The sequence below is a fragment of the Eptatretus burgeri genome, chromosome 12, assembly GCF_056783735.1.
Source record: "Eptatretus burgeri isolate ZD-2024b chromosome 12, Ebu_testis_v1, whole genome shotgun sequence".
Classification (NCBI taxonomy): domain Eukaryota; kingdom Metazoa; phylum Chordata; class Myxini; order Myxiniformes; family Myxinidae; genus Eptatretus; species Eptatretus burgeri.
The window spans coordinates 52,599,122-52,621,578 of record NC_140972.1 but is presented as its reverse complement, the minus strand read 5'-3'; the positions used below and the strand labels follow the sequence as shown (position 1 = coordinate 52,621,578).

The 22,457-nt window shown below is 46.4% G+C and overlaps 1 protein-coding gene and 1 long non-coding RNA gene across 4 annotated transcripts in view; one reads left to right on the top strand and one right to left on the bottom strand.

Moving 5' to 3' along the window:
• Nucleotides 1-3,778, bottom strand: part of RPIA (ribose 5-phosphate isomerase A) — an 18,423-nt gene extending 14,645 nt beyond the window's left edge. Inside the window, exon 1 of one of the 3 annotated variants that reach the window (XM_085850561.1) lies at nucleotides 3,569-3,778. In XM_085850561.1, coding sequence (XP_085706687.1) covers nucleotides 3,569-3,715 — 147 coding nt within the window. In that variant the 5' untranslated portion in view covers nucleotides 3,716-3,778. Of the gene's footprint in view, nucleotides 1-3,030; nucleotides 3,463-3,568 lie in introns of those variants that run through there. The other 2 variants (XM_085850560.1, XM_085850562.1) reach the window with 2 other exon arrangements.
• LOC147015627 (uncharacterized) lies at nucleotides 3,120-22,457 on the top strand. The gene is made up of 3 exons (XR_015050387.1): nucleotides 3,120-3,256; nucleotides 17,600-21,212; nucleotides 21,310-22,457. It is a non-coding gene; the product is annotated as an uncharacterized LOC147015627 (long non-coding RNA).

Below are 22,457 nucleotides of genomic sequence, written 5' to 3'. Positions count from 1 at the left end.
TGACACTGGGGGCCTGAGTATGTGCCTTTTCAAGGTTTGATATCGTTCTTGAACTACTCGCAAGTACGGGCCCGCACTAGTGCTTATAATGACATGAACAATAAGTGAGATAAAAAAAATACCACATGGTAGTACAGCTTTTGATGTCATTACTCATTTCAGAAGTTCCTTGCAAATTTAAGCATTCACAATTTTCCCCAACATCGATAATTCTATATACACATATATATATATATATATATATATATATATATATATATATATATATATATATATATATATATATATATATATATATACATATATACATATATACACTTCAACCCCCACCCCCAAGGTATTTCAAGCACATCAAAAGGCAATTTGGCCCATTACGCATGTCTGCAAATTATTATACACATCCCAGCAGATCCAAATCCTCTTGTCGGCAGGTAACGCCAAGACTAGGGACGCTGCTCACCCACACTGACCTGCTCATTTCGAAAAAATAAAAAATAAAAAAATTACCCTGAGATCTTTAATGCATATGATCTTAAAGAGCAGGTTTTGGGTCGCTGATGACTTTGCGTGATTCGAAGGTTGTAATCACATTAATAATCGTTGGGCAATTATTTTCTTACATTTGAAACTCAAATTATGCTAAAATTAACTTTGAAGTCAAAACTTTTGTCAGTGATCGAAAAACAGACCGGAATTTACCGAAGATGATGTGACGTCACGTTCTCCGAAAACTTTGTGAACATTCGGAAACAGCGTGTGAACAATGGCGAGATGCGAATCAGAGAGTGATTTCAGCTGCGATGAAATTGAGCGTTTTCATTCCGATATTGCCAAGGACGAGTCGGAGGATGATGGGAATTTATACTATGGAGTTTCTGGCCCTGAGCTATATAAATTTGATCCACTTGCAAGTGCCAGAAAACGGCCTATTTCGTGTACAAGTGGCAGGACTGACTGTCCGGCAGTTCACACTGACAGACTCCACCAGACAGATTGGTTTGTAGATTTTCATTTTCTTGTTCGATGTATAAAATAATGTAAAGTTTGATTCGTCTGTGACTTGATCTAATAATTTTTAACCCTCTAGTCACTCAAGAGTCAGAAATAGAATGAATCAATAATGGACCCAAATATATTATACACCGTATCCTTGGCGTTGAAGTCTTTCTGACAGCTGAAATTGACCCCAGCGAAAGTGAACAGTTAAAACAAACCCCAACTTTCAAGAGACTGTTGTGGCATATAAATACCAAAACATGTTTGGCCTCATTGGGAAATATTCTCCCAAATTTAGAAAAAAAAGTGGAAAATTGATCAATTTTTTACAATTGAAATGAAATAGCCCAATTTGCTGATGCTGTTAAAAAAAGTAATTTAATCAACAATAAGTTGATTTGTTGAGAAAAATTTTTATGCTTGTGTTTTTTAGAGTTTATTTATGTGTTTTTCCATGTACTCTTTAAGAATACATTTCAAGGTTTTTTGGCTGCTCTTCGAGCACCCTTATTCTGGACATTTCCATCTGTCTGTCTGTCCGCGAAACTTTGGTCAAGCCTCGGGGCTAAACCACTCAACCGATTCCAATGAAATTTGGGAGGTAGGACCAATATTCTGGGAATCGTGTGCTTTCGAATATGGGACTCCGGGCCCTAGCAACGGCATAGCAAGGGCCCTTTAAAGTGGTCAAAAAATCGAAAATAAAAATAATTAAAAAAATCGAAAAATCAAAGCTCAGAGTTCTGTGCGCAATCTATCTCGCTCCCTTCATGCCAATTTGCAGCCCTAACAAAAAATATTTGTAGGAGGAGATAGGTTTTGGGCGAGTACATGTCGAACATTTCAGAAACGGTTAATTGCGAATATCTCGAAGAGAAAGTCTGTTTTGATGAAACTTGGGTGAAATGTGTACAACGTGGCTGGCATGTACACAAAAATGAATGGTTGCTATGCACACCTCCGTTGCTTAGTAACAGCTAAAATACTTCATCATGCATCATACACTTATTTTGGACCGTACAAAAAAATCAATACCTCTGAAACTGGACCTCCGGGGGACCTGTTTTTTATGTGCCCAAGGAGAATGTCTTACAGCATCATATAAAAAAATATAATCTTTAGCGAATAGATAAATGGAATTACCAGGGCTGCCATTTGTTAGAGTCTCTTTGGAAACATGCCTGAAATTTCACAAGGCGGGTTTCTGGGCGCAAACTAAGAGGGCTGTGATAATCATATTTATTGTGCTAAATTGATTGATAGCATGTACATGAATATCGGCAAGTCGCGTCGGCCAGCTTTCCATCTAGAGCGAGCAGCCATGTCACCTACCGGCTTGTCTCACTTAAACTCAACAATTGATTCTGTGACAGAGCAGTATCTGGAGAACTTGTCAACCAACAACTCATATTCACAGAGTGGTGATCAGATGTGTTTATGCCTTCGTAATCGTCGGCTGTGAAATGGGCCCCACAAATGACAAGTCTATCCAAAGGGTCCTCTTTACCAGTTTTCTTTGGGAGAAAATTCGCCCGTTTTGTTTGTACAAATGTTATCCACTGCCGGCGAATGTCCGATTCCTTCGGAAATCGGTGGGAGCGATTACCCGTTTTCCAACCATTTTCGCAAAACATGACGACACGCGTACAAGGCATGATGTACAAATATCCAAATAACTGTTCCACAATAATTCAAAATAAAAAAGGATAATATAGACAGTTGCAAGCTCAAAAAAGCGAAAGAACGGTCCGCTGAACTGGACACTTCTTCAATGAGCGAGTGAGCGTCCGTCCGCTTTGTTTTGGAGAACGTGACGTCACCATCCATATATGGGCACGCGGCTGTTTCTTTCAACAGCCTCGAGAAATAACTTCGGAGTTAAATTTCATCAATTTTCCCAATAGTTAGGCAACCACAATAGTTTGCATCGAAATACTTAATGCACATATAATCATATTGATAATTTTTCAGAACATGTTTGGTGACCCGCAACCTGCTCTTTAAAAGCGGACGGGACAGCCGGCTTAACGTCACCAAAGGGTGATTGTAACGGACGACGTTCCGGTAAGGCAGGGCCCCCTGCTTGTCACTGCACCAGACAGCAGTTTTCGGAGCGTTTGAGCCCGTCAGAGGCACAACCTCCATGACCATGTGCTTCTCTCTCCGCTTGCTCCCATCAGAGGTCTTCATGGTCATCAAATCCGCGAGTTCCAGGCACTCGATTCGTCACAGATTATTCGACATACCACTGTGCTTACAAGTTACTACCCACATTACTGGTTTTAAATAACTTTCATGTATGTATAGTGATTTATACAACACGACAATGATAACTGCCAAACAATAGACGTCTCACTACGGATATCAACTTGACTGCCCTATCAAGAAGAAAGTCATTCGACTTAAATAGTTTTAAGATTCCACCTAGTTTTTCTGTGAATATGAAAATCTCTTACGAAGTAATATCCTCGTTTGGTTGTGATGGAACATGGACGTGACAAGCACAGTGAATTTCATTTACCAAATGAAGCGCGAAAATTATCTCTACGATTAAACGTAACCAGAAGCATACCGCCACGTGCTTATTCACCGCCTCAACAGCGGCGAGACGCTTGGCTTCCTCCGCCATGATTGGCTCAACACGTTCCCACACAATTCCAGTCAGAAACCTCCAGAGGACTCGTGGCCGTGACAATGCCGCGCGTGCACCAGCAAGCATGCGTCAGGTCAGGCCTCGTGACTGAGCACCGTGCCCGCCGTTTATGGGTCCCCCCCCCCCACGACCTCTCCTTGTTGTTATTATTACATCGCTGACGGATACGATCAGACGAGTGACCGAACGGTGTAATTTCCAATAAATAAAGAGAAATATAAAAGACGTGTGCACAGGTCAAAATAATTGATGTTGATACTATACACCGCCTCGTGCTTCATACCCTCTGTCACCACCATACATTTATAATGGACAGTGTGGAAATATTGTCGAACTTATTATCTTGCCAAAACGAAGTTTTTGTAAGATATGTTAGTCAGCTTGTATGTTTTTTGTTCGTTTGTTTTTTGTCTGTAATCACGTATAAAAAATTCTGCAGAGCACAGTTATCATCGGAAATTTTTGTAACTTCTCATATCAGAGGCCTATAGAGGTCCCTTTCAGTGCACAAAATTTTGAAGGTCAAGGTCAAAGGTCAAGGTCACTTTGTCGCAAATCAGGGTAGTCGACGAAACCCTTATTTTTTGAGTAATTTTGATCGGATCATCTTCAAACTTCATGGGAATATAGTTCATGGTCTGGCGCTCAGCTGATTAATTTTTGGTGGCGATTGGCCTTGACCTTCATGGTTAGCGCCTGAGGTCAAACATATTTGACCCCAAGGTCAAAATTTCAAGTTTTAGGAACCATATCGTGTAGTACCTCAAATTGAACACCTCGATGAGTGCTTTCGAGATATGTCAAGCTTGAGACATTATGACGTCATTTGGTGACGTTATGAGGCAAAAACATATTTTTCATGGTTACTCTGTAGAACGATTCTCATCGGAATCTCTCGTAGGCAGATATTCCTCAAGGAGTCGCTCCTGGTGGATAGCAGCTCTGTTCACCTCAGTGTGACCTTAAAGATGTCACACGTGGTCACCTTTTGGCAAGATACGGGTCACCCTGCGTGTGACATTGGTTTATTTTGGTTTTTTTTTTTTAACCTCTCCCTGTCGCCGATCTCTCTCACCGTTTGTTCCTGCAATGTGTCTCTGTTTCCTTAACTTCCAACAAAAAACCACGATGAGGGCAACGAAGGTTGAAAAAATATCCCATGTCCAAAACTTTCTCTTCCCTCCTCATTCCCAATTCCTTATCTCTCTCTGCTGTCGTCAATCCTCTTTGTCTTCACAAGTGTGTGTGTGTGTGTGTGTGTGTGTGTGTGTGTGTGTGTGTGTGTGTGAATGTGTGGTGTGAGTGTGTGTGGTGTAAGTGTGTGTGTGTGGTGTAAGTGTGTGTGTGTGGTGTGAGTATGTGTGGTGTGAGTGTGTGTGTGGTGTGAGAGTGTGTGGTGAGAGTGTGTGGTGAGTGTGTGTGTGTGAGTATATGTGTGTGTGTGTGTGTGGTGTGAGTATGTGAGTGTGTGTGGTGTGAGTATGTGAGTGTGTGTGGTGTGAGTATGTGAGTATGTGTGGTGTGAGTATGTGAGTGTGTGAGTGTATGTGTGGTGTGTGTGTGTGTGTGGTGTAAGTGTGTGTGTGTGGTGTAAGTGTGTGTGTGTGTGTGTTTTAAGTGTGTGTGTGTGGTGTGAGTATGTGTGGCGTGAGTACGTGAGTGGGTGTCTGTGTGTGAGTATGTGTGTGTGTCTGGTGTGAGTATGTGAGTGTGTGTGGTGTGAGTATGTGTGTGTGGTGTAAGTATGTGAGTGTGTGTGGTGTAAGTGTGTGTGTGTGTGGTGTGAGTATGTGTGGTGTGAGTATGTGAGTGGGTGTGTGTGTGAGTATGTGTGTGTGTGTGGTGTGAGTATGTGAGTGTGTGTGGTGTGAGTATGTGAGTGTGTGTGAGTGTATATGTGTGGTGTGTGTGTGAGAGTATATGTGTGTGTGTGTGGTGTGAGTATGTGAGTGTGTGTGGTGTGTGTGTGTGTGGTGTAAGTGAGTGTGTGTGGTGTAAGTGAGTGTGTGGTGTGTGTGTGTGTGTGTGTGTGTCAGTATGTGAGTGTGTGTGGTGTGTGTGGTGTGAGTATGTGAGTGTGTGTGGTGTGTGTGTGAGTGTGTGTGTGTGAGTGTGTGTGTGTGTGTGTCTGTGATGTGGGTGTGTGAGTATGTGAGTGTGTGTGGTGTGTGTGTGGTGTGAGTGTGTGTGTGTATGTGTGTGTGGTGTGAGTATGTGTGTGTGTGAGTATGTGAGTGTGTGGTGTGAGTATATGTGAGTTTGTGTGTGTATGTGTGTGTGGTGTGAGTATGTGTGTGTGGTGTGAGTATGTGTGGTGTGAGTGTGTGTGGTGTGAGTATGTGAGTGTGTGTGGTGTGTGTGTGTGGTGTGAGTATGTGAGTGTGTGTGGTGTGTGTGTGTGTGTGTGAGTGTGTCTGTGATGTGTGTGTGTGTGTGAGTATGTGAGTGTGTGTGGTGTGTGTGTGTGTGTGTGTGTGGTGTGAGTATGTGAGTGTGTGTGGTGTGAGTATGTGAGTGTGTGTGGTGTGAGTATGTGAGTGTGTGAGTATGGTGTGTGTGTGTGTGTGTGTGTGTGTGTGTGTGTGTGTGGTGTGAGTATGTGAGTGTGTGTGGTGTGAGTATGTGTGTGTGTGTGTGTGGTGTGAGTATGTGAGTGTGTGTGGTGTGAGTGTGTGTGGTGTGTGTGTGTGTGTGTGAGTATGTGTGTGAGTGTGTGTGTGTGTGTGTGTGTGTGTGTGTGTGTGTGTGTGTGTGTGAATATGTGAGTGTGTGTGGTATGTGTGTGTGTGTGTGCGTGTGTGTGTGTGTGTGTGTGTGTGTGTGTGTGTGTGTGTGTGTGTGTGTGTGTGTGTGTCTGTGTGTGTGTGTGTGAGTATGTGAGTGTGTGGTGTGAGTGTGTGTGTGTGGGTGTGTGTGTGTGTATGTGAGTGTGTGTATGTGAGTGTGTGGTGTGAGTGTGTGTGTGTGTGAGTGTGTCTGTGATGTGTGTGTGTGTGTGTGTGTGAGTATGTGAGTGTGTGTGGTGTGTGTGTGTGTGAGTATGTGAGTGTGTGTGGTGTGTGTGTGTGTGTGTGTGTGATGTTTGTATGTGGTGTGAGTATGTGAGTGTGTGTGGTGTGAGTATGTGAGTGTGTGTGGTGTGAGTATGTGAGTGTGTGTGGTGTGAGTATGTGAGTGTGTGTGGTGTGTGTGTGTGTGTGTGTGTGTGTGTGTGTGTGTGTGTGTGTGTGTGTGTGTGTGTGTGTGGTGTAAGTGAGTATGTGTGGTGTGAGTGTGTGTGTGTGTGGTGTGAGTATGGAGTGTGTGTGGTGTGTGTGTGTGTGAGTATGTGTGTGTGTGTGTGTGTGTGTGTGTGTGTGTGTGTGTGTGTGTGTGTGTGAATATGTGAGTGTGTGTGGTATGTGTGTGTGTGTGTGTGTGTGTGTGTGTGTGTGTGTGTGTGTGTGTGTGTGTGTGTGTGTGTGTGTGTGTGAGTATGTGAGTGTGTGGTGTGAGTGTGTGTGTGTGTGTGTGTGTGTGTGTGTGTGTGTGTGTGTGTGAGTGTGTGTGTGTGTGAGTGTGTGTGTGTGTGAGTGTGTGTGTGTGAGTATGTGAGTGTGTGGTGTGAGTGTGTGTGTGTGTGATGTGTGTTTTTTTCACAGTTTTATATCACCCCACTTCTTTCAACCTCTTGTCCTTCCATCTGACCCCAACCCACTCAGGTTAAACTTGCTCCTCCAGAATCCCATGCCTCATTAGCTTTTACAATTTCAAGCTAAACACTCATCTCCACCCTTCATCCCTCTATTTTTCTCATCTGTGGAACCGACTCAGTGACTTCCTTCACCTTTTGCCTCATACGCATCACTCTTGTACTTCATCAGTGCTGCTCATAGTTGTGCTGTATCACGTGATTGGGTTTTCGTGTATCATGACTCGCCCGCTTGGGGTGGCGGTGATGTACATCCGGAGGGGCAATAAAGCGGAGTTCCTGCTACGCTCTTCCCCTCCATGTTCTGCTGCACCTCGGACACCACAGTTGGCGACGAGGATGGTTGATCGACGAGTCACGGCTCACGGACAGGTGCCCGTTTTCGTCGGAGACGACTTCGAATTGTTTTCAGAACAGTTGGTGTGCTATTTCCACGCGAATGATGTGGTGGACGAGAGCAAACAGAAGTCGATCTTGCTCGCCTCGCTATCGATGGGACATTATCGACTGCTGAGTGATTTGGTGGCGCCGGACAAGCCCAGTGGGAACGGGCTGTCATTTCGGGACATTGTGCAGAGGATGAAAACACACATGGCGCCGGAGAAGTCATTACAGCTGGCTCGATACCAGTTCGATCGCCTCGCGAAAGGTACGGAGGAGCGCGTCGCTGATTTCGTGGCGCGAGTGAAGCATTCTTCCGTGGCATGCAAGTTCACGGAGGAGGAGCGTCCGGCTCGGCTCAGAGATCGTTTTATTTCTGGTTTGCGAGATGCGAAAATGGTTTCGGCGGTTCTACGGCTGAAGGGTGAAGCCATTACATTTACCTCGGCGGTCAACACTGCTACAGCTGTTGAGCAGACTCTCGGAGATGTTCGGGCCATCACCGGCCGCGGCATGCCGGATGGCCCGGGGGCCCACGCGGTGTCAAGAGCGCCCCAGGACGCACGCACGACCTTCGGTGCGGGCTGGGGCCAGACGTCGCCGCGCGGCCGCACGAGCGGTGAGGTGACCCCGCGGATGTGTTTGGGATGCGGAGGTCGACACCTGTGGCGTGTGTGCCCGTATAAAGACACCGTGTGTTTACATTGTCACAAGGTGGGTCATCTGAAGCGTGAGTGCCGAGGGGCATTGGCCATCATAAAGGTCATGGACGGCGATGTACGAGGCGGAACCGGCAGCCGTTGATGGGCCTGTTTTCAATTGGTCCTGCGGCGGCGCGCCCGATGACAGTGGAAGTCGAAGTGAACAACACGCCGATCACGTTTCAGGTTGATACGGGAGCGGCGGTGTCGATCATCGGCGAACAGACCGCACGTAGACTCAACGGCCTGAAGTTTATCAGGTCCGACCTCACACTGTTCACGTACACCCGCGAGAAGATAACGCCAGTCGGGATGGCAGACGTGTCTGTGCGGTACCAAGGCCAGGTCGCCGCGCTTCCGTTGTACGTCGTGCGGGGGAGGGGTCCGTCTCTCCTCGGCCGAGACTGGCTGACCCGCATCAGGCGAGATTGGGCCGCCGTTCACCTTGTGCAACCCGTGCCGAGCCGATGGGAGGATCAGTTGGAGAAGATTCTTCAAAGACATCAAGGTTTGTTTTGCGACGACCTTGGGAAACTCAAGGGCGTGGAGGCAAAGCTCTTCCTGAAGGAGGGGGTGGTTCCTCATTTTTGTAAACCACGACCGGTGCCGTATGCCCTGTGGGACAAGGTCTAGGGTGAACTGGATAGGCTGGAGGCCTGTGGAGTGATCGAACGGGTGTCGTACTCAGATTGGGCCACCCCGGTCGTCACAGTGCTGAAACGGAATGGAGACGTCCGATTGTGCGGGGACTTCACGTCCACAGTTAACCCGGGGCTCAGCGTGGAGTAATATCCACTGCCGTCAATCGATGAAATATATGCACGATTGGCGGGGAGTCAATACTTCACGAAGCTAGACCTGCGTGATGCATATTTTCACCTGCCGATGGATCCCGGGAGTAGCGACCTTTTGACAATCAACACGTGTTAAGGACTCTATCGATATATCCGACTCTGTTTTGGAATTGCTTCGGCCCCGGCCTTGTGGCAGAAAGCCATGGATCAGGTTTGCATTGGCCTGCCCGCTCAGACCTACCTGGACGATGTGCTCATTGCGGAGAAAATGGCGCAGAGCACCTTGCGAACATTGCCCAAGTGCTGACAAAGCTAGAAGCGTGCGGCCTGCGCTTGAACAGGGACAAGTGCGCGTTCTTCAAGCAGTGCTTGGAATACCTCGGGCACATCATCACGCCGGAGGGCTGTTGAAAGGTCCTCGGAAGGTGGAGGCAATTCAGCACATGCCACCGCCTCGCGACAAGACACAGCTGCGCTCGTTCATTGATATGGCACAGTATTACCAAAGGTTTGTGCATGGGCTCAGCTCACAGCTTGCGCCGTTAACACAGTTGCTCAGGAGGGACGAGCGCTGGGCCTGGAGGCCTGCACACTGCACCGTCGAACCAGACGGCGTTCGACCGCGTCAAGCGGCTGCTCAGAGGATACGGTCCTCGTGCACTACGAGCCTGCGCGTCCGCTCTTATTGGCATGTGAGAGCTCTGCATATGGCATCGGGGCAGTGCTCTCCCACAGGATGGACAATGGTTCCGAGCGGCCTGTTTGTTTTGCATCCCGGACCCTGCCCGCAGCAGAGCGGGAATATGCCCAGATCGAGCGCGAGGCTCTCATCCTCGTCTGGGGTGTGCGTAGGTTTCATCAATACCTGCTGGGGCGGCATTTCACTTTGCAGACGGATCACAAACCAATTCAATTCATCCTGAAACCCGAACGCGGGGTACCGGTGGTAGCGGCCGCGCGAATACAGCGGTGGTGTCTATTTCTTGCTGCTTCCAATTACGATATTCAGTTCCGAAGCACCAAAAAGCATGCTAACTGCAACGGGCTCTCGCGCTTGCCTTGCGCGGAGGGTCCAGCTGCGTCTGAGTCGGCCGACCGGGTTGATGTGTTTGCGCTGGGCCAGGTCCAACGCGGGCTGATCACGGCCAAACAGGTCGCGGTGGAATCGGCTCATGATTCAGTGCTCGCCCGTGTCGTTCAGGCGATTTCTACGGGGAATTGGAGCGATCTACCTTCAACACCGGCATTTCAGCCTTTCGCGTCGCGTGCGTCGGAGCTGTCGTTGGTCCAACAGTGCGTTATGTGAGAAATGAGGGCGGTGATTCCACCGAAGTTCAGGCAGCGGTGTTTGGAAAACTGCATGTTAGTCACCTTGGCGTCGTGAAGACCAAGAGTCTTGCTCGTAGCCTGTTGTGGTGGCCGGGGTTGGACAAAGACATTGAGCAGTTGGTTAAGCGTTGCACCACGTGCCAAACAGATGCTGATAACCTGCGTCGAGCTTCGGAACTATGGCCTACCCCAGACAGGGCCTGGCAGGGTCCATGTGGATTTTGCGGGGCCGGTTAATGGCAAAATGTTTTTGATTGTGATCGATGCATTCTCTAAATGACCGGAGGTTGTAGTGATGCAGCATACATCGGCAAACATTACGGTAGAAAAACTGCAGACGATCTTTGCTAATAAAGGTTTACACGAGATTCTGGTCTCTGACAACGGTCCGCAGTTCATAGCAGGTGTATTTGATGAGTTTATGCGTCAAAATGGTATTCGACATCTAAGTTCCGCACCGTATCATCCTGCGACGAATGGGCAGGCGGAGTCGTTTGTTAAAATGTTGAAACGGGCTTTGCGCAGGGGGGGTGTTGCACCTGTGCAGATGGTGGTCGATGTCTTTTTGCTTCAATACAGGAATGCTATTCATCCTGTCACGGGCAATTCTCCTGCCATTCGTCTCTATGGACGGGCATTGCGGTCCAGACTAGATTTGCTGCGACCTAGAGGGTCGGTGAGTGGGGCGGTGTCGCGCCCGACGCTGCTGCGCGGTTTTGATATGGGACAGCGGGTAATGGTGCGCGATTATTTCCACGGTTCCAAATGGGTGCCGGCTGTGGTCTCTTTGGTACTGGGGCCGGCGAATTGCATGGTGCGGACTGATGGTGGAGAGGTGTGGAAGCGGCACGTGGACCAAATGCATGATCGCTGTTCAGCGTCACCCCCCCCCCCCCCGTGCCGAGCGATGTGGGACCCCCTCCTGTGTTGTCGCCGTGGCCAGGCGTTGTATTGCCATGGCCGGACGTGCTGACGCCCGCGGGGTCTTTGCCTGATTCAGTCCTGCCCGAGGACGACGAGCAAGCTGGTCGTCCGGGGGCGGTTGTTATTGCGGATGGGGCGAGTCCGGCAAGGGTGTCATCTCAACCTAGCCGGGAGGCGTCTGAGCCTGGGCGCTGCCTGCCCGAGGCGGGTCAAGAAACGACCGCGGTACTTGGAGGATTTTGATTGTTGATTGGTTTCATTTGGTCATGTTATAATTGTCATTTCATCATTAGAATTGTCATTTTACGAGGGGAGGAGTGTGCTGTATCACGTGGTTGGGTTTTCGTATATCATGACTCGCCCGCGAGGGGTGGCAGTGATGTACATCCGGACGCGCAATAAAGCGGGGTTACTGCTAACGGTCTCGGTCTCCAGGTTCCGCTGCGCCTCGGACACCACATTGTCAATCTTGTTTACCTTCGAAGTGTACATTAAACCCGCCATTTCGTTTTTATTGTTATTGAAACGATATTAAAGTTTAAAAAAAACACGGAAAATCAATAGGGAGGGAACTCTTCGGGACCCAAACTACATCTGGGAATCTTCAAAACAAGTGAAGTGTTCGTTGGTGTTCGAGAGGCGGTTTGTTTGAGAGTCTCCCGCGGGTCAACTCTCGTTCTTTGACGGCTGGTGTTTCCTCAAGTCACCTGAACAGGTATTGTGGAGCCTTGTGTGTTCCGATGTAATAATAAATGAAAGTTTGAATGACGGACAAGGATTTATAATTATTTAATTTTTTATACATCGTCGAGGCTCATGGAAGAGTTCGTGTTAATACACTGAATGGACCAGGATGTAACAGGGGAGTAGAATATGTTTTGTTGACGATGTTTTTATCATTGATTTCGAGAGCAAAAGCCATAAAATCCACTCGGAAATTAAACTAAAAGAGACTAAATTTAGGATTGTATGGAAGATGTTGACAACCACTTTTAATATCAAATCACAACGTAGATATTATATTCTCATGATTTCAAGGGAGAGAAAATTAATTAATTGTTGTTAAAAGCGGAACACGTCATCCGGAGATTGGAAACCCATTTGTGCTTTTGTTACCTTTTGATATTTTCCATCCGAATCGCACAACAAATAAATGAGGAATCACTCATGGAGTGAACTTGGTGAAATGGAACGGTGCTCGGTGGAGAAGGTACCTCCCTCCACCAGGCTGAATAGTTTACCTTTTGTATCCCACTGATAGGTCTGATATGATTCACACCAACACACACACACACACACACACACACACACACACACGCACACACACACGCACGCACACACACACACACACACACACACACACACACACACACACGTCATGTCAGATCTGTGACTTTCTACAGGTACCATGTAAACCCGTACTAACCTGTTCCATGGTCGGGTTGTCGGCAACTAAACCATCTCCCCCACCAGGTTTTCTGGTGAGGAGGGTGTTTGGATATGGACACCCAGCAGGATTAAAAACAAAACCTGTTAAAGGACAGAGGAGCTCCTTGTGAGCCAACGGCCATCCATATCTAGTGCCCAACTGTGTCTACGGACGTCCTCCTGCAGTTGGGTTACTTCTTATCAGGAGGTTGGTGGCAGGATTTGCACTCCGGCCACCGTAGAACCCTTCATTCCGCAAAACACACAAACGCAAAAAAATCTGAAAACCCACTACCTGGGAGTACCTCCTATGCAGCTTCCCTTCGCAGGGCAGCTCACCGGCTGACGGGATTGGGGCAAAGCCTTCGGGACCCCCAATCTTTGATGGAAGGAGGGAAACCACGGGGTAACTTCCCCAGGTCAGATTGCGGGAAATGTTGTGTTGCGGAGTGGTGCTGAGGTGTCGTCCACCAGACGGCGGTCTCCTTGGGTTAACCTGAGGCGGTCCCTTCGGGTGGGTGCCTGGAATGTCCTATCCCGAAGAGAGGATGATCACCTGTCTCTGTTATCATCTGAGCTCAAGTGTTTGGACATCGGGATTGCAGCTCTCCCTGAGGTTCGGAGACCGGATTGCGGCGAGATAATGGTGGGTGGTTACACCTACTATTGGTCTGGTCGCTCTGATGGTTACCAGACTCAAGGAGTTGCTGTAGCTGTGTCCAATAAGCTGACCCCAATGATAATTGAGGTCACACCGGTCAACGAGCATATTATGAGACTAAGGATTCATCACTCCTTAGGTGTCATTTCCCTGGTCTCTGTCTATGCTCCGACTGAGGGGAGTGACCTCACCGTGAAGGACACATTCTACGACACGCTCGAGTCTGTGGTTGATCAGTGCCCCAGACGAGATACACTTCTAGTCTTGGGGGATTTCAATGCATCGACTGGAACTGATAGGGATGGTTATGAGGTGTGTGTTGGTCCCCATGGGTCAGGAACTATGAATCAGAATAGCACTAAGTTCCTTGACTTTGCAAGAAGTCATGGACTTAGGGTGGCCGGTTCATGGTTTCAGCGCCCACAAGCTCATCGCTGGACTTGGTATTCCAACGCTGGCGGTGCGGCAAAGGAGAGTGACCATGTCCTCGTTGACGGTTGCTAGAGGATGATCCAGCACTGCAGGCTCCACCGGAGTGCTCAGTTCCTCAATACTGACCATCAGCTTGTTGTAGCAACTCTAAAGCTGCACCTTAAATCCTGGAGAATGGTACCATCTCAGCCAAGGCTGGATGTTGGCAAGCTCAAGGATGAGAGAGTAGCTGAAGAGTTTGCCAACAGGCTGAGTGGACATTTGGGGTGTCTGGGCGCTTTGGGGGGTCCTGAAGAGTTATGGATTACCTTCAAGAAAACCATCCTTGATGTTGCCGGTGGATGTCTTGGAACTCACCGCAGGGCAAAGAAGAATTTTGTCTATCAAGGGACACTGAATACCATTGACTAGAGTCGGAGGGCCAGGCTGAATGGCAGAGCTGACCTGTTCAGGGAGCTGAAGCGTAAAACTGTACATGCACTAAGGGTGGACAAGGAGGCCTATGTGTGAGGAATCTCTGAGGGGGTAGAGCATCACCTGTGGACAGGTGATTCTCGTCCCGCTTTCAGGGGAATTCACGCATTGCGTTCATCCAAGCCCATCCCTCGGAGCACTGCAGTTAGAGCAGAGAGTGGTAGGCTCTTAACAGAGGAGTCTGAAGTGAAGGCCCGCTGGGCCGGTTACTTTGAGCGGTTGTACCAGGCTGATCCACCAGCTGTCGAGTTGGACGTCAATGGTGTTACAATCCCTGTTGCTGACCCTCGAAGCAATTGTGGTCCACCTTCGCTTGTGGAAACACGGGCTGCGGTGAACTGGTTGAAACAGGGTAAAGCTCCAGGGATCTGTGGCATCCATGCTGAACTTCTCAAGGCTGGTGGAAATGCTGCACTCATGTCATGACATGCAGTTTTGTGCTCTGCCTGGAACACAGGCATCATCCCAACTGATTGGAAGATTTGGGATGGGCCTTGTTGTCCCTCTCTGGAAAGGGAAGGGTGATCACCAAGACTGCAACAACTACCGAGGGGTGACGCTGCTCTCAGTGCCGGGCAAGGTCTTTGCTCGGATAATTCTTGATAGGGTTCGCCACCATCTGCTTGAGCACCAGTGTCCAGAGCAGTCAGGCTTTACACCAAAGAGGTCAACGATTGACTGTATCCTTGCTCTTCGTGTCCTCACCTAACGCAGACGAGAGTTTCGGCAGGGGCTGCTTGTAGCCTATGTTGATCTCTGTAAAGCGTTCGATTCAGTGAATCGGGATGTCCTCTGGAGGATTCTTGGTCTTCGTGGGGTGCCACCAAAACTGATCGATCTGATGTCTGAACTCTACTCTGGTTCTGAGAGTGCTGTGAAGTGTGGTGGTACCATCTCTGACTTATTTCCAGTTGTTACTGGAGTTTGTCAGGGGTGTGTACTGGCCCCCACACTTTTCAGCACTTGTATGGACTGGATTTTAGGAAGGATGTCGGAAAGATCAAGCTGCGGTGCATCGTTTGGGAATGTCAAGATCTCAGACCTTGATTTCGCAGATGATGCAGTCATCTTTGCGGAGACTTTAGATATCCTTTTGGGGGCACTCGAGGTGCTGAATGAGGAGTCGGAGCCACTGGGATTACGGGTTTCTTGGGTCAAAACTAAGATCCAGGCTTTCAATGACATCTTGGATGCTGCTGTCCTGTCTGTGCCTGTTTGTGGTGAGGATGTTGAGGTCGTGGAGAGATTCACTTTCCTTGGCAGTGATATTCATGTCTCTGCTGGCTGTTAGTCAGAGGTCAATCGACGTCTGGGTCGGGCCTGGGGAGTCATGGATTCACTGGATCATGGGGTGTGGTGCTGCCGGTACCTGTGCGGGAGGACGAAAGTCCGAATCTTCAGGTCCTTGGTACTTCCAGTCTTGCTCTATGGATGCGAGACTTGGTCTCTGACCAAGGATCTGAGGCGGAGACTTAATTCCTTTGGTACCAGGTCTCTTCGGAGAATCCTTCGCTGTCGCTGGTCAGATTTTGTGTCCAACGAGCGGTTGCTGAGATAGACTCGGATGAGATTTGTTACCTGCATGGTCCATGGGCGTCAGTTGCGGCTGTATGAACATGTGGCTCGTTTTCCTGACGCTGATCCTGCTCACCAGATTCTCTCAGCGAGGGAGTATCGTGAGTGGAGGAGGCCAATGGGCCGACCATGTCCCTCATGGTTGCAGTAGGTTGATCTCAAGGAGATGGGGATGGGCCTGGCATCTGCCTGGAGAAAGGCCAGACGGAGGCCCCTGGAGTACCGGCGGAAAGTGGACGCAGCGACGCGCTGTTCTGGCACATGCTCCCATACTTGACCTGACCTGACTCATGGAGTGAACTAGGTGAAACGGTACGGCGCTTGGTGCAGAGCTACCTCCCTCCACCAGGCTGAATAGTTTACATTTTGTATCCCACTGATAGGTCTGATATGATTCACACCAACACACACACACACACCAACACACCCATACACACATACACAATTGTGTGCAGTACGTAAGCCTTGACTGACTGCTCAGTTGATAATTCTGTGTTTGGGGTTCACGGTTAAGAACGTCCCTCATTGCGCACACACACACACAAACACACATACACACACACCAACACATGCACAAACACCTACACACACAATTGTGTGCAGAAGTTAAGCATTGACTGACTGCTCAGTTGATGATTCTGAGTTTGGGGTTCACGGGTAAGAACGTCCCCCATTGCACACAAATACACACACACACATTCTCCAACACACACATCAACACACACGCACAAACACCTACACACACACACACACAATTGTGTGCAGTTGATAAGCCTTGACTGACTGCTCAGTTTATGCAGTTGATGTGTTTGGTGTTCACGGGTAAGAACGTCCCTCATTGCGCACAAACACGCAGACACACACAGACACACACAGACACACGTTTTTCACCATTTGAGCTTTTGTCATCAAACTTTCAATCAACATTTATGATTAGAATATGGAGAAGAGTCATTGATAACGACATCAAAATCACATAAAGTACAAATAGACGCTTTATGCCCATCTGCCACTTGTGAACACAAGATGGCTGGATTTTGCAATCGCTTCTGGGTTTCTTCATTTATTTATCACCAGCAAAGACCACTTGTCACTTGGATAACATCAATACGAAGAGGGGAGAGAAAAAGAAGGGGAGAGAGAGCGAGAGAGAGAGAGAGAGCGAGAGAGCGAGAGAGCGAGAGAGCGAGAGAGCGAGAGAGCGAGAGAGCGAGAGAGCGAGAGAGCGAGAGAGCGAGAGAGCGAGAGAGAGCGAGAGAGCGAGAGAGAGCGAGAGATTTTGTGGGAGTGTGCTCCACTGCCTTCGGAGGCAGAGGAGTTCGCAGAGAGGAACTGTTATGCTTTCTGAACAGCGTGCGCACACGCGCACACACACGCGCACACACACACACACACACACACACACACACACACACACACACACACACACACACACACACACACACACACACACACACACACACACACACACACACACACACACACACACACACACACACACACACACACACACACACACGCAAAAGAAGTGGTGGCTGATGCCTTTATTTACGTCTTCAGCTCGGAGGGTAGTGGAGCTAAAGGCCAGGGTCTATTTTGGACCTGTCCGCCTCGTGCCGTCTTCAAGATGACTCAGTTCGGCGCCCATCCCGGCCATCAAAACTTCGACTCCTGGCTCGATCTTTCAGGAGGAGGAGGAGGAGGAGGAGGAGGAAGAAGAAGACGTTCCAGAGGGCAGCGGCAAGACCAGTCCAGGCCTTCAGAGACGAGCGCTCCCACAACACGAGCGCTCCAACTGATGAACGATCCAGCAAGGTGGGTGCTCCTTCGTTGCTTCTTGCTGGCTCGCTACTCTCTCGCTTGCTCCCTCCTTTCTCTTCTCCTCCTGATTTTTCGCTTCTCCCTCATTTTTCGCTTCTCCCTCCTTTTATGCGCTTTGGCGCACTCCCCTCCCTCTTCTCAGCCCGTGGAGAATCTCAGGACGGGAGATCGTTGCTCTTCGCTGCAGCATTGCTTTAACCGTCATTCTTTTTTATGGCGCTGCAGACTCGCCCCAACGGTCATTTGTGTTTTCGTCGCTGAAGATGAGGTTTTCCTAAATTAAATCACAGCGCATTTACATTGATTTACCCATTAGACAAGGGAAGTAAGCTATCTAAAAAACACATACTTACCAATATAACTGAGCTATAGGAACTTGAATGTTGTGTGCGATAGCTTTCCAAATCCGCAACAGTACAAATAGAACCTTTCAGCCCATCTGCCTCGCGTTCACACAAGATTGCTGGATTTTGCAATCGCTTCCAGGTTTCTTTGTTTACTTTAACCAGATAGCCCCAGCGGATAAAATTCACGAAAAGGGCACTCGGTAGAGCGCATACCTCTGCCACGTAATGCCTGCTCCACGAGAACATTTTGGGCCCCATACATTTTTGAAATATCATGCTTTGCAGTACTCCATCGCTTTTCGGCCCGATCTCTCAATGGTGAAGAATCACTGAAAAAAATTCTAGTTGCCGGATTCGGTCCGGATCTTCACCGAAATTCAATCAGTTTGTCCTTGTCACACACCCATCCTGTCCAGAAAAATTCATCTATATCTGTCTACAACTTTTTGAGATATCATGCACACAAACAAACAAACAAGCAGTCATAGACTGGCACTTAGGAAATCGTCAACTTGACCTCTGACCTTGTCAAATAAAAGCTGTCTCTAGAGAAGGTAGCGACGCAAACTAGAAGTTTCTACAATGATTCTGTACCAAACCATCAAAAATTGAATGTTTGACCTCACTGTGACCTTGACCTTTGACCGATTTTGACCAAAATCTAATCAGCACTAGCCACCACCCTCCTGAATCACGTGGTGTAATTTGACATTGGTAGCTTCTTCCGTTCTCGAGTTATCGTGCCTACAAACAAACAAACACACAAACAAACACACAAACAAACACACAAGCAGATGACGGAAGTCATCAATATACTTACGAAATCTAGATTTCGTAAGTAACAAGCAGTCATAGACTGGTACTTACGGAATCGTCAACTTGACCTCTGACCTTGTCCAATAAAAGCTGTCTCTAGAGAAGGTAGCAACGCAAACCAGAAGTTTCTATGATGATTCTGTACCAAACCAACGAAAATCGAATGTCTGACCTCACTGTGATCTTGACCTTTGACCAATTTTGACCAAAATTTAACCAGCGCTAGCTATCACCTTCCTGAATCATGTGGTGTAATTTGACATTGGTAGCTTCTTCCGTTCTCGAGTTATCATGTTTTGGATCTTTGACTTCACTGTGACCTTGATCTTTGACCGATTTTGACCAAAATCTAAACATCGCTAGCCATCACCCTCCTGAATCACATGGTGTAACTTGACATTGGTAGCTTCTTCCGTTCTCGAGTTATCGTGCCTACAAACACACAAACACACACACAAACAGAGGACGGAAGTCATCAATATACTTACGAAATCTTTAGGTTTCGTAAGTAACAAGAAGAAGACATCGTGCAGAACACACACTTGCAAAATCCAGAAAACAAATTTGACCTCAAAAATAATTGGTGATTGAATTCAATGACCAAATATGCAACTCCTCTTCAAATTTCAAGTGAATCAGATGAAAATTGACAATTTTAGAAATTTGGCCTATGTTGACCTTTTGGCCGATGTGGATCTCAAAAACAATTGGTGGTTGAACTCATTGACCTGAAATATAAATCTTCTTCAAATCTCAAGTCAATCGGATGAAAATTGAAGATTTTAGAAATATCACCTTAACTGTTGACCTTGGGCCTATGCTGACCTTAGTAGGGTGAATATACTGATTCTGGCTCACTTTTCCCCATGTAAGTGAATGGGGGATTTTCAGCGACTTATATTTTTTTCCCCTACAAAGAAACCCCCTTTTTATCCCAAGGTATATTTATTAGTCTCCCCTTTTAACCTAGGGGCACTCTTTTCAAATAACCAATGCAATAAGAAAAAGATTTGTTCAAGTAGTAAAGTAATAATGTGATTTGTTAAAGGTGATTCTCAAGAAATATCTGAAACATGTAAGCCTTTTTAAGGCTTTTTTTATGTACCTTTTTTATTTGTATTTTATGTACTTATTTTTTTTTTTGTATTTTTTTTTGTATTTGTATTTTATGTAATTATTTTTATGTACCTTATAAGCCTTTTTTAAGGCTTTCGAAACATGTAAGGCACTCTTTTTCAAATAACCAATGCATATTGCTTAGCTCACTCATTGAACCGATAAAGATTTGTTCATTCTCAAATTCCTTCAATAGTTTAATTTTCTTTGCACAATAATCCCCATCTAAAATATTTAAAAATAAAACATTTGAATCTTTATATTTTTTAAGATACCCCTTTTGTGCCATTACGAAATGATAAACTTTTCTTAATGCTCTTGTTTGACCACCTCCTGAGCCACAGATTATTTTTTGCATAAGCCACGCCCACTTTTCATAAGCCCCGCCCACTTTTCATGAGGTGTTTTCGTAAGCCACGCCCACTTTTACTAAGCCCCGCCCACTTTTGCAAAGCCCAACCTCCTCTTACATCATTTACAGTTCATCTCTGACTCACAAAGAAATCACTGGAAAATTCTAGAATGTTATGGTTTTGAAAAAATTTCCAAGGCTTGTTTGGGATGTTAGGCAATTTTTTTCAAACAATCCTCCATTTTGAAAAAGGAAACCATAGCAACCAGTCTTTCTCTATAAAAGGTTCAACCCAGACTCCATTTTAAAAAAAAATTCTGACAATGGAGTGCTGTACTGACTTTGGGGTTCCTTGGAGATCTACTACTTGTATGGAACTAAACCTTCAAGTTGATGAACTGGATTCAAACCTCTTATCTGTTGAGGTAAGATTTTATTTTCCTATTTTCAAAGTTTGATTAAAGCATACTCATTTAATAATTAAATCACTTAATTAAAACATTATTATTTTCTCTCACAGGAAATTGTATCTGAAAATACCGATTTTGCCACAACTTGGGGTGAAATTGTTGGCTTAGTTGAAGACCTTGTGAGCGACCAAGACCCACAGAACGAACTCGACCTTGAGTGGGATGATTTTGGGGTTCCTTGGAGTTGTACTACTTGTATGGAACTAAACCTTCAAGTTTTTGAACTGGATTCAAACCTCTTATCTGTTGAGGTAAGATTTTATTTTCCTATTTTCAAAATTTGATTGAAGCATAGACTCATTTAATAATTAAATCACTTAATTAATACATTATTATTTTCTCTCACAGGAAATTGTATCTGAAATACGAAAAGAAAATACTGCTTTTGCTACAACTTGGGGCGAAATTGTTGGCTTGGTTGAAGACCTTATGAGCGACCAAGACCCACAGAACGAGCTCGACCTTGATGGCCCAACCAAAGAGTTATACCTTGGAGACCAGCAAAATCCTGAAAAAGAGTCTTACAGCAATAGTACTCATTGCGAGTTATCAAGACAATACCCACTGAACGAGTTATACCTTGATGAGCCAGAATACAAGTTTTACCTGGAAGACTCACAAATTTTGAAAAAAAAAAATCAGGAAATGAGTTCTGCCTTGATGGTTTAAATAACTACCTTGGAGACTCGGGAAAAGGGTTCTGCCAAGATGGTTCTAAATATGGAACCTACCTTGGAGACTAACAAATTCCAGACATTTTGAAAAATGGAGATTTCCTTGATGATCCACAGTTATACTATGTGAGATCTATCACTGAAACCCATAAAAATTGCAAAAATGGAGATTTCCTTGATGATCCACAGTTATACTGTGACATCTATTACTGAAACCCATAAAAATTGGAAAAATGGAGTTTTCCTTGATGATCCACAGTTATACTATGTGAGATCTATCACCGAAACCAACAATATTTCTGGAAATTGTCATGTTACCTTGGAGTCTTGGATAGATGGTTATATTTTTGGAGACTTGAAATGTGGGTTCTGGCTTGATAACTCACAATGTGATGCGTATCTTGGAAACTCAACAGGAATGTGGTTATACCTTGGAGACTTGGAAAGTTGGGTTTATTTTGGAGACTTGAAATGCTACCACTCTTTGGGATCTCAACCTATCGATGTAGTTCTTTGTTGGATGGTGCTTGATGAGAGCAATATCAAGAAAGTTCTTACTCCCCATTTCTACGTCATCAAACCTGAAGGCTTTAAAAGACAGAATTGGAAGAAGAGAAAAAAACATAAAAATATATATTGTTAGTTCAGAGAAGAATATGCAGGAAGGCTCTTACTTCCCCTTTCTACTTCATCAAACCTGAAAGTCTTAAAAGACAGAATTGGAGGAAGAGAAAAACAAACATAAAAAATATATTTTGTTGAAATACGTATTGAAAAAAAAAAGACATTGTGTTGGGCGAGGATTGGGGTTGAGATTTTGAA